Raw genomic sequence first — 10,728 nt, 5'->3', positions numbered from 1 at the left:
AGCAGTGCCCTTCCGAGCAAGTCACATCCACTGGCCACCCCCCAGAGGCCTGCCCCTCACCTTTTATAGCGCAAGGCCCCTCCGAGGCTACTCTGAACCCACTCTGCATTTCACTGGGATCTGGGCTCCTCCTTCTTTTAAGAACGCTCTTCAAATGTCCATCAACAGGGACGGATTACGCAAACCAGAGAGTACCCGACAGTAGAATACTCCTCGGCCAGAAAAAGCAACAAACTACTGGGGTGCCTGGGTGGCACATTTGGTTAAGCCTCGACTCTTGGTTTCGGCTCAGGCCATGATTTCACAATTCATGGGTTCAAGCCCTGCATCTGGCTCTGTGCTGACAGCACAGAGTCTGCTTGGGTTTCTCTCTCTCTCCCTCTCTCTCTCTCTCTGTCTCAAAATAAATGAATAAACTTTATTAAAAAAATAAAATAAATAAATAAAAAGCAACAAAGTACCAAGCCACTCAAAACAGGGACAAATCTCAAAAATATCCTGCAGAACAAAAGAAGCCACACACACACACACACACACACACACACACACACACAACACGCTGCATGCTTCCACTTATATAACATTCTGGAAAATCCAGGCTAATCTGTAGTGTCAGAAAGCAAATCAGTGATATCTGGGGCCAGTGGAAGAGGGAGGTGTGACCCTCCCATGGGTGTGACCACCCCTGACACTCACTCTCAGGTTCCCGACCCTCAGAGATTGTGTGAGACAATATATGCTAGTTGTGTTAAGCTGCTAGGCTTGGGGGTGATTTGTTCGGCAGCGATCGATAACTACCTCCCATTCACAAAACCTTAAAAGCTGGGTGTTAAATAACAAGTGTCGGTGAGGATGTGAAGAAATGGGAGTCCTCGTGCACGGTTGGTGGGAACATGGTGCAGGTGCAGCCGCTGTGGAAGACCGGGTGGCGGTTCCTCGAAAAAATGAAACAGACTTCCCATATGATCCAGCAATCCCACCCCAAAGAATGGGAAGCAGGCACCTGAAGAGATATTTGCACCCCTGGGTTCAGAGCACCACTATCCACGACGGCCAAGGGGTAGAGGATCCATCGACAGATGAATGGATAAACAAAATGGGGTCCAGCCACACAATGGAATATTTTTCAGCGTTAAAAACGAAAGATATTCTGACACCTGCTACAACACGGATGGACCCCGGCGACGCGTGCTCGGTGGCAGAAGCCGGTCACGGAAGGACGAACACGGTAGGTAGGATTCCCCTTACGCGGGCTCTCTAGGAGAGTCACATTGGTAGAGACAGACAGCAGGTGGCGGGAGGCAGGGGGCCGGGGCCGGGGTTTAATGGGGACAGAATCTCGGCGTTGGGAAATGAAAAGCGTTCTGGAGTCGGACGGTGGAAATGGTTTCAGAACAACGTCAGTGCACTCAATGCCGCTGAACTGCACACTTCACCGCGGTGACAGTGGTAAGTTCTACGTCACGGTATTTCACGACAATGCTTTTTAAAGGCTGGGTGTGATCGATGGGGGGGGGGACACTCACGCGCCACCAATGGGGGTGTGAAGCAGACGGTCCTTTGGGAGAATCACTGGAAGGCGTGGTGCATACGTGTGTCCCGTGACCTGGCTGTTCTCCTGGGGCGTCTACACCTGTGGCAGGTGCCCCAGAGTCCCCTCTGCCCCCCCCCCCTTCTCCAGAGCAACCCGCAGCCTGACAGGAGCTGACGGTCAGCCCTTCTCAACCCCCTCGCCCCTTGGGTTGGACAACTTGGCGGTGTGTCCTCCACTGTCTCCCAGAAGAACAGAGCCCCAGCTGCCTGTGAACCTGCTCCGTTTACCCTCACAGATGCCTGCTGGCCTCCTTCCTTTCCCGGTGTCACTTCCCAGTTACCCACCCCCCTCCAGGGCGCCCTGGGATCACCTTCCGGGTGGACCGTTTGCCTCCAATTCCCCGTGTCAAGGTCTGCACCTAAGACGACACCTCAGTCGTCCACCCACCTGTCATTTACTGAATGCCCCCCCACCCCGTGTGCCAGGTACCATCCCAAGGGTTGGGGACACAGCAGTCATGGGACTGCCGTCACAGTGACCTCGGCGATTTGTACAAGTGTGCAAAGCCATGTGTATCAGGATGGTCACCCCGGCGTAAAGCTGTAGACCAGGGCATGGGCGCTCTCAGAGAGAAGAGGGCCTCCTGTCTGTCTGTCTGTCTGTCTTCGAGCTGCCTGTGGTGGAGCCCACAGACACTTGAAAGAGGCCGGGTCTCCAAGGGTCGCGCCCACTATAGGGCTTCGCGGAGGAACCCAAGCTTAGAGGGGGTCTCAATCTTCGAGGTTTCGAGCCTCGGGTCTCGGACTGTCTCCAGTCTAGTGAACTCGTGAGCCTCCCGTGGGGGAGGGGTCTCATTCCCCCACTTTGTCAAGGTCCCTCTCCCTTCAGTTTTGCAGACAGAATGGGTCAAAGTTCACCGGATGCCTCCAGGCTGAAAGGGTGCTTTGCCAGTGTAAGAGCCAGCTCAGGCCTTCTCGGCCAGGGAGGGATGAGTGGGGGTGGGGAGGCAGCCATCCTTTCTAGAAGCTGCCCTCCCAGACCGGACTCCAGCCCCAGATCCCAGAGCCTTCCAGCCCTTGTGCCGCCCCCAAGACCTGGGAGCAGCTCACCCATCCCCCGAAGTCCGGAGAAGGTCTCAAGGCTGGGCAGGGCCAGACAGGTAAGCACCCCACTCTGCTCATCCTCCCTTGGCTGGGTGGTCAGAGCAGGAGGGGGAAGCCCCCTCCCTTCCCCTGGACTCTGTTCCTCTGGATTTGGTTGTGCCTCAAGGCCAGGTGGCTGCCCTTGGGGTGGGGTTGGGGGCAAGGATGAGGAGGCCCTTCACCTGTTCCTGACAGGGTCTCTACAGCTTAGATCCTGGAAGGGGGCCCACAGGCCAGCTTTGGGAGCCACGCAGCGCCTCCGGGGGCCCCCCCTAGTTTCCCTGGTTGCAGCCCGGCCCAAAGTTCTAAGACCTCTGCCCTCCGGCCCGCCCCTCACCCTCCACGATCGTGGAGAGCTGGATTCGGATTGCCCTCCTCCCGCAATCCCTCGGCGTCTGGAGTAGGGGGCGACCTGGGAGGACCCAAAGGGAGGCGGAGCCGAGACGTCCCCGGGGCGGGCGGGCGGGGCGGCTCCCGGGCTCCTGTCCCGCCCGCCCGCCCTGACTCACCCAGGCTGGCCCGGGAACTCTGCGGGAGTCCCGGCTGCTCCGTTCCCAGGGACCCAGGAGTTGGGCCCAGCGTCCCAGCCAGAGCGGTGAGTAGGAGGCTCCCCGTCCCTGGGGACCGGGTGGCGGGGTGGGGGTCTGGCCCACGTGAGGACCGCCCCAGGTGCCGCCGGCACTGCCGCCTGAGCCCGCGGCCCGCCCGCCAGGGACACAAGGAGCTGGGGAGGGGGTGGAGGCGGCGAGAGACTCGGCCTTGACCAGACCTAGGGCGCCTGTCGGGGAGCAGGCCAGCCTGGCCAAGGCCAGATCAGCAGGCTGGGGGAGACCCCCATGGGGTCTTGGCCATGTTCCCCTGGACGCCCCAGAACCCTACCACTGGGGGTCCCTACCAAGTTGCCCTCCCTGGGACTATTAAACCTCAAGACTCCCTGACTCCCAAGTCCTGGCTGGGCAGCTTGGAAAAGTACTAGGTGGAGAGTCCCCAGGCCTGGGGCCTGACCCAAGATCTGCTGCTAGGGGACCCCTACCCCCACCCCCGACCTTAGTTTCTCTCTTGTGTAAAAGTCAAAGGCTGGACCTGTGCGATTCAAAGCCCGTTTCAGGGCTGACAGTTACCCCTGTGTCCTCCTTGCCCTTTAGCACGGGTTGTGGGCGAGGAGGGGGGCTGGACCCCGAGCACCCACCACTGCCCCCAGGAGGCAAGCTGGGAGCCTAGGGAGGGTCTGAGAGGGGAAACGCAGGGGTGAGGCATGGATAGTAGAGCTGAGGCTAGGTAGGGGGCACGACCCGGTCCCAGGCCGACCAGAACCCCCAGGGCCTGCCCTGCAGAGCAGCCCTCCGCCCATCTTTTCTCTGCGAGAACATTCTCTGCTAGAACACTCTCCTCCGGGCTCCTTTTGGCAAAGATGCTGCATCCCAGCGAGAGGTTCTCACCCAAGATGAAGCAGACAGGGCGCTAGGGGACAGATGAGGCTTGGGAGTCACGCCTCACATACCGCTTGTAGCTGTGAAAGCTTCAGCTCGTTCCTTCCCTCCCCTTGAGTCTGGAAAATGAGGGTTGTGGTGCCCTCCCTCCCCCAGAGTGGGGATTAAAGGAGGCACCGGAAGCATCTGGTGGCCATAAGTTGCGTATGGCCGTGCTTTTGTTTTCCTCTGGGCTCCCCATCCCTGGAGCCCTCTGCCCCGGGCCCTCCCGCCAGCCCTGCTCAGACAAAGGGGGGGCCAGCCTTGTGTCTGTGGAAGCTTAATGGCAGGTTCAGACCATCGAGTTTGAGTCATGGAGACAGATAATGATAACCCCAGTGTCTGCCTCTGATGGCGTTGTGTATATACCTTGTTCCGTGGGAGCCACGGGGCCATCCACTGGGGACCCTCGGTGTCGCCGCCGTCTTGCCTTTGATTGTAGTCTTGACCTGGTGGATACTGCAGCTTCCGCCACTGCGAGATGGACCCAGGCAGGAAGCTGGTCCTCGCCTGTGTACGTGGCATTTCTGTCGCAGCCCCAACAGCGGAGCCGTGTCCCTCACAGGTACCCGGGGCAGGGAGAACGGTGGCTGGCTGGAACAGGTCCTGGGTCTCCCCTCAGCCCAGCGTATACGGCTCCGGGTACCCACCTGCATCCGTATGCACACTCCAGAATGCCCCCAGGTGTCCCTTTTGGTGGCTGCGTTGTTCACGTGGCCCCCAGGGTGCTGCTGATAAGATTCCCGGTTGACGGCACTGATACGCTGGCTGGGGCACTTCTACTCAGCTTTTCTTTTAGGACAGGGCATCAAACTGAGAGTGAGGAATGGGGCATTGTGGGAGGGAGCCCGTGCTCTGTCTGTGCACCCCCTGCCTGTGCCCGGCTCTGGGTGAGTCAGGGCCTGAGTCAGGGGGGCCCTGCCCCTGCCATCCCGATGTGAGGGCCTTTGAAGGGATTAGAAGGTGTGGTGGACTACCTCGCCCTCAGCCCGGTGGGCAGGGCTTACAGCCCGCATCCCTGTCCGTCTCTACCTCATCCCCCGCCCGGGAGTCAACCCCAGGCCTCAGGGACCTGGGGACTGCAAAGGGAGGCAGGGTGCTGCGAGAGGCAGTCCAGCCTGGGAGCCCCCTCAAAAGGCAGTGGGGGCCTTGCGGCCTCCCTTTCCTTCCGTCCAGCCTCCGGGAGAGGGGGAGGGAGGCTCCCCAGCTGCCTGTTCTGGGAGGGTGATGTCCCAGCTTGTGGCCCATGCCCCCACGTGACTCGCTCCTGGCTGTCCCGTATCTGAAATAATGATACCTTGGTCTAAAGTGAAACCCAGGGACAGACAGAGCGGGCTGGCCGCCCAGGAGCCTGGCAGCCCAGCCCCAGCCCAGACAGTAGGTGTCACTCTGGCTTTGTCCCTGAGTTTTCCATTTCCTGATCCTCTGCCCTCCGGCCATCCTGGCGACCCCCTACCCTCCCAGTCAGAGCCCAGGTTTCTGTCGTCTGCCTCAGTTTCTGGGCACCGATCCCTCTAGAAACCCAGGTGTCCTAGTCCTCCTTCCCCTCCACTGACCAGCCTTCAGCTTTGCCCCTCCCTGCCCCTCAGGCCCTGTAACCAGAGCCAGGCTCCAGCCGGCTTTTCCGGTTGGAGGTTGGAGGTGGTGCCCGGAGCGCCCCTGAAGGGGGTGGGGGGCCCACACCCAGGAAGTCCTCAGCCTCAGACGCTCTCTGGCCCAGTGGCAGAGACAGCAGAGGCTAGCGGTCCGGACAGCAGGTGTCTGGAGTCAGAGCGGCAGAGCGAGTGGTTTGGGCTCGTCATCAAGGGTGGGAGATGGCTGGGTTCTGGGAGAAGGCCACTCGGGCAAGCAGGGGGACAGCGGCTCCGTGGACTGCTCTTCCTGACCTCTGAAAGGGCGAGCGGCGTCAGAGGGGGGGCAGGGATCCCGGGGAGCAGATGTGGTGAGACCGGTAGTAGCTTGGCTTCAGGAAGGAGGTGAGGTCTGGGGGAGAGAGGGGGCACACAGCTCGTGCCTTCTGCCAGATTCGGGCAGGGCAGAGCACAAACTGGGAGCAGAGGCGTGTGTCTGGCTCCTCTGGGGGTCTACCACCAGACGCCCCTTCTTGAGGGTCTCTGCAACCCCTGCCTCCTCCTCTCGCATAGGAAAGATGATTCCGGTGGCCGAGTTCAAGCAGTTCACGGAGCAGCAGCCTGCGTTCAAGGTGCTCAAACCCTGGTGGGACGTGCTGGCGGAGTACCTCACCGTGGCTATGCTCATGATCGGGGTCTTCGGCTGCACCCTGCAGGTGAGGCGCGAGGCAGGAGCGGGGCCTGGATGGAGCGCGGCCTGCAGGGGTTGGGGCCTGGGTGCGTGGAGAGGGGCGGGACCCGGATGAGCGGGTAGTTGGTGGGGCACGTAGGGGGCGGGGCCCGGGTGTGGCCCGCCTGTGGGGGCGGGACCTGCAGGGGCGGGGCCTGTTTGAGCGGGTCGGAGAGGCGGGGCGTGTGGGGTCGCGGCCCGGATATTCCGGAGGGCTACCCGCTCTGAGCGTGTGAGGTCAAAGGGTTGACAGGGTTGTGTGTTTCTACGGGCTGTGAGGGAGCATGTATGTGTCCCATGCCTCTCTCCTGGCTTCTGGTGGCCTCAGGCCTTCTCTCATCTCCCTTCTGCGCACGGGTCTCTGTGCAAATGGCTCCTTTTTATACGGACACGGTCGCACTGGATTAGAGCTCACCTTAATGACCCCACCTTAACTTGATCACATCTGCTTTGCAAAGACTATCTGTCCACAGGTATTAAGGATTAGGAGGTCAGTATCTTTCGGCGGGGGGGGGGGGGGGTGCGGGGGCGCGGGAGGGAGAAGGAAGATGCAATTCAACCTAACTCCTTTTTTTCAGACAAAGATTGATTCTCAGAAGTTTAGTGACTCTTCCAAAGTCACAGCCCACTGGGGACAGTCAGGGATTGGGGTCTCCCACCTTCAGCCTGCCTTTCTCCCCCCAACCGTACAGGCCATCCCAGCTCCTTGGCCCTCTTTCCCCCTCATTCCCAGGTGACACAGGACAAGATCATCTGTCTGCCCAGCCACGAACTCCGGGAGAATTTCTCAGAGGCCCCCTGCCAGCAACTGCTGCCTCGGGGCGTCTCGGAGCAGATGGGGGGCCTCCGGGAGGTAAGCGGCCTCAAGAACAATCTGGACCTCCAGCAGTACAGCTTCATTAACCAGCTCTGCTACGAGACAGCCCTCCACTGGTACGCCAAGTACTTCCCCTACCTGGTCGTCATTCACACGCTCATCTTCATGGTCTGCACCAGCTTCTGGTTCAAGTTCCCCGGCACCAGCTCCAAGATCGAGCACTTCATCTCCATTCTGGGCAAGTGTTTCGACTCTCCGTGGACCACACGGGCCCTGTCCGAGGTCTCTGGGGAGAACCAGAAGGGCCCCACCACCGGACGGGCGACAGCGACCGTGGAGGCCTCGGCGGGGCCGGGAAAAGCCAATGAGGGTGAGAAGGAACAGGTGCTGGTGGAGCCCGAGAAGGTGGTGACTGAGCCACCAGCCGTCACCCTACTGGACAAGAAGGAGGGTGAGCAGGCCAAAGCCCTGTTTGAGAAGGTCAAGAAGTTCCGCGTGCACGTGGAAGAGGGGGACATCTTGTACACCATGTACATCCGGCAGACGGTGCTCAAAGTCTGCAAGTTCTTTGCCATCCTGGTCTACAACCTGGTCTACGTGGAGAAGATCAGCTTCCTGGTGGCCTGCAGGGTGGAGACCTCGGAGGTCACGGGCTACGCCAGCTTCTGCTGCAACCACACGAAGGCCCACCTCTTCTCCAAGCTGGCTTTCTGCTACATCTCCTTCGTGTGCGTCTACGGGATCACCTGTCTCTACACCCTCTACTGGCTCTTCCACCGGCCCCTCAAGGAGTACTCCTTCCGTTCTGTGCGGGAGGAGACGGGCATGGGTGACATCCCCGACGTCAAGAACGACTTTGCTTTCATGCTGCACCTCATCGACCAGTATGACTCCCTCTACTCCAAGCGCTTTGCCGTCTTCCTCTCCGAGGTCAGCGAGAGCCGCCTGAAGCAGCTCAACCTGAACCACGAGTGGACGCCCGAGAAGCTGCGGCAGAAGCTGCAGCGCAACGCCCGCGGCCGGCTCGAGCTGGCCCTCTGCATGCTCCCGGGGCTGCCCGACGCCGTCTTCGAGCTCAGCGAGGTGGAGGCGCTCCGGCTGGAGGCCATCTGCGACGTCACCTTCCCCCCGGGCCTCTCGCAGCTGGTGCACCTGCAGGAGCTCAGCCTGCTTCACTCGCCCGCCCGGCTGCCCTTCTCCTTGCAGATCTTCCTGCGGGACCGCCTGAAGGTCATCCGGGTCAAGTGTGAGGAGCTCCGCGAGGTGCCCCTGTGGGTGTTCGGGCTGCGTGGCCTGGAGGAGCTGCACCTCGAGGGGCTCTTCCCCCCGGAGCTGGCTCGGGCGGCGACCCTCGAGAGCCTCCGGGAGCTGAAGCAGCTCAAGGTGCTGTCTCTGCGGAGCAATGCCAGCAAGGTGCCAGCCAGCGTGACCGACGTGGCCGGGCACCTGCAGCGGCTTAGTCTGCACAACGACGGGGCCCGCCTGCTGGCCCTGAACAGCCTCAAGAAGCTGGCGGCGCTGCGCGAGCTGGAGCTGGTGGCCTGCGGGCTGGAGCGCATCCCCCATGCCATCTTCAGCCTGGGGGCGCTGCAGGAACTTGACCTCAAGGACAACCGCTTGCGCTCCATCGAAGAGATCCTCAGCTTCCAGCACTGTCGCAAGCTGGTCACGCTCAGGCTGTGGCACAACCAGATCGCCTACGTCCCCGAGCACGTGCGCAAGCTCCGGGGCCTCGAGCAGCTCTACCTCAGCCACAACAAGCTGGAGACCCTGCCCACCCAGCTCGGCCTGTGCTCTGGCCTCCGCCTGCTGGACATCTCCCACAACGGGCTGCGCTCCCTGCCGCCCGAGCTGGGCCTCCTCCAGAGCCTGCAGCACCTGGCCGTGTCCTACAACGCCCTGGAGGCCCTGCCGGAGGAGCTCTTCTTCTGCCGCAAGCTGCGGACGTTGCTCCTGGGCTACAACCACTTGAGCCAGCTCTCGCCCCAGGTGGGGGCCCTCAGGGCCCTCAGCCGCCTGGAGCTCAAGGGCAACCGCTTGGAGGCTCTGCCGGAAGAACTTGGCAACTGTGTGGGGCTCAAGAGAGTGGGGCTCCTGGTGGAGGACACCCTTTACGAGGGCCTGCCAGCGGAGGTGCGGGAAAAAATGGAGGAGGAATGAAGCGAAAGGTGGGGCAGGTTGGGGTAGAGGCCTTCTGGATGCTTCCACCCCAGAATCTCTACTATCGTCTTCAAGCGAGGTGGCCGAGAGGGCCCAGGCCAGGAGACGAGGAGCAGACACATCAGCCTTGGGGGGGGGGGGGGGGAGGGTCCAGACAAGATCCTGAGATTGGTTTGTCCGAGAAGAGACAGGAGGCTGTGGATTTGGGGTGGACCGTCGTAGAGGGATCAACTCAGTCACAGGAGTCTCAGACCAAAAGCACACCTGTGTCTTTGGCTGGCTGTCCTGCCCTGCCCCCGGACATTCTAGCTCAATTAGTGCCGTATGTGGGGGTGAGGCACATCCCAATGGGATTTCAACCCTTTCTCCCCCAACCCAAACAGCTTACATCTGCGGTTCTCTCCCAAGGAGGGGACACAGACACAAGGGACCAGCGACCCCTGCCCCCAACTTTGATGCCAATCCCTTATTTATAAGTTGTTTGCTATGGACACGTGAACTCAGTAAAATGGTCCTCATGTTTGGCCTTGCATCAAAATCAACAGCCCCAGAACAAAACATCCCAGGCCCCACCCCTGAAAGACTGACTCAGGTCTGGCTGGAGGCCAGCCAGTCTGTGAATCAGCATCCCAGGTAATTCTGATGCGGGTGGTCCTAGGCCTGTATGTTGGGAAATGCTGACCTACAGAATCTGGATGTTCAGAGCCGGGGTTCTGAACCCTTTTGAAGACCTAGGACTTTTGAACATCTTATAAAAGTTGGGCACCTCCTTGCCCAGGAAAATGTACACACACATGCCAAATTCCAAAGCTACTTCAGGCGGTCAACAGATTCCCCCAGATTTCCCAGAGGGCCATTCACGGACATCCTAAGGATAGCAGACTCCAGGGTTAAGAACACCTGCTGTGGAATTTACATGTTTCTGAGAACAGGCAGGGACTTTGTGTCTTTCAAATGTTCTCTGTGTGAGGGAGCATCTATCAGTGGGTGGTTAATAAATAATACTATGAGAACTAAAATTCTGACCTCTGGTATCCACTCCTGTCGTCTAAGCCTTCCATTTCATCCAGACCAATGACAGGCAAGCAGTGACACTAACGTGTCAGAATGAAGGGTATGAGATCCGTCCTGGGAGCAAAGACAGACCTCAGCAGGAGAAATTAAGTGGCATCTTCTGCTCAGCTTTTTTTTCTGGAGAACCCCTTTTCCTCTCCATTCCTTGTGATTCTCCGGACTCCAGTCTTTTATCTGTTCCACCCGTAAGTTGTCACCATAGGAGTCCCCACAAGCCTTCAATGCCCACCA

At 59.9% G+C, this 10,728-nt stretch overlaps 1 protein-coding gene across 12 annotated transcripts; it reads left to right on the top strand.

Annotated features, from left to right (window-relative positions):
- The first annotated feature begins 885 nt into the window (after nucleotides 1–885).
- LRRC8E (leucine rich repeat containing 8 VRAC subunit E) lies at nucleotides 886–10,442 on the top strand. Of its 12 annotated transcripts, XM_045045044.1 has the most exons (5): nucleotides 886–2,693; nucleotides 3,235–3,271; nucleotides 4,588–4,710; nucleotides 6,290–6,432; nucleotides 7,180–10,442. In XM_045045044.1, the coding sequence occupies exons 1-5, from the start codon at nucleotides 2,436–2,438 to the stop codon at nucleotides 9,421–9,423; spliced, it is 2,805 nt and encodes a 934-aa protein (XP_044900979.1). In that variant the 5' UTR covers nucleotides 886–2,435; the 3' UTR covers nucleotides 9,424–10,442. The 12 variants fall into 12 exon arrangements, with proteins under 12 accessions (XP_044900979.1, XP_003981850.3, XP_044900982.1 ...); XM_003981801.5 differs by lacking the exon at nucleotides 3,235–3,271; XM_045045047.1 differs by lacking the exon at nucleotides 4,588–4,710.
- Nucleotides 10,443–10,728: the final 286 nt, after the last annotated feature.

Source organism: Felis catus, chromosome A2, assembly GCF_018350175.1.
Source record: "Felis catus isolate Fca126 chromosome A2, F.catus_Fca126_mat1.0, whole genome shotgun sequence".
NCBI lineage: Eukaryota > Metazoa > Chordata > Mammalia > Carnivora > Felidae > Felis > Felis catus.
Note: the sequence above shows the minus strand (reverse complement) of the source record. Positions and strands in the feature narration are given on the sequence as shown.

Coding starts and splice junctions, on each gene's coding strand:
- LRRC8E (XM_045045044.1), top strand. CDS start 2,436: ATGGGTCAAAGTTCACCGGATGCCTCCAGGCTGAAAGGGTGCTTTGCC. Junction 2,694..3,234: donor GGCTGGGCAGGGCCAGACAG/GTAAGCACCCCA, acceptor CTCCGTTCCCAG/GGACCCAGGAGTTGGGCCCA. Junction 6,433..7,179: donor TCTTCGGCTGCACCCTGCAG/GTGAGGCGCGAG, acceptor CCTCATTCCCAG/GTGACACAGGACAAGATCAT.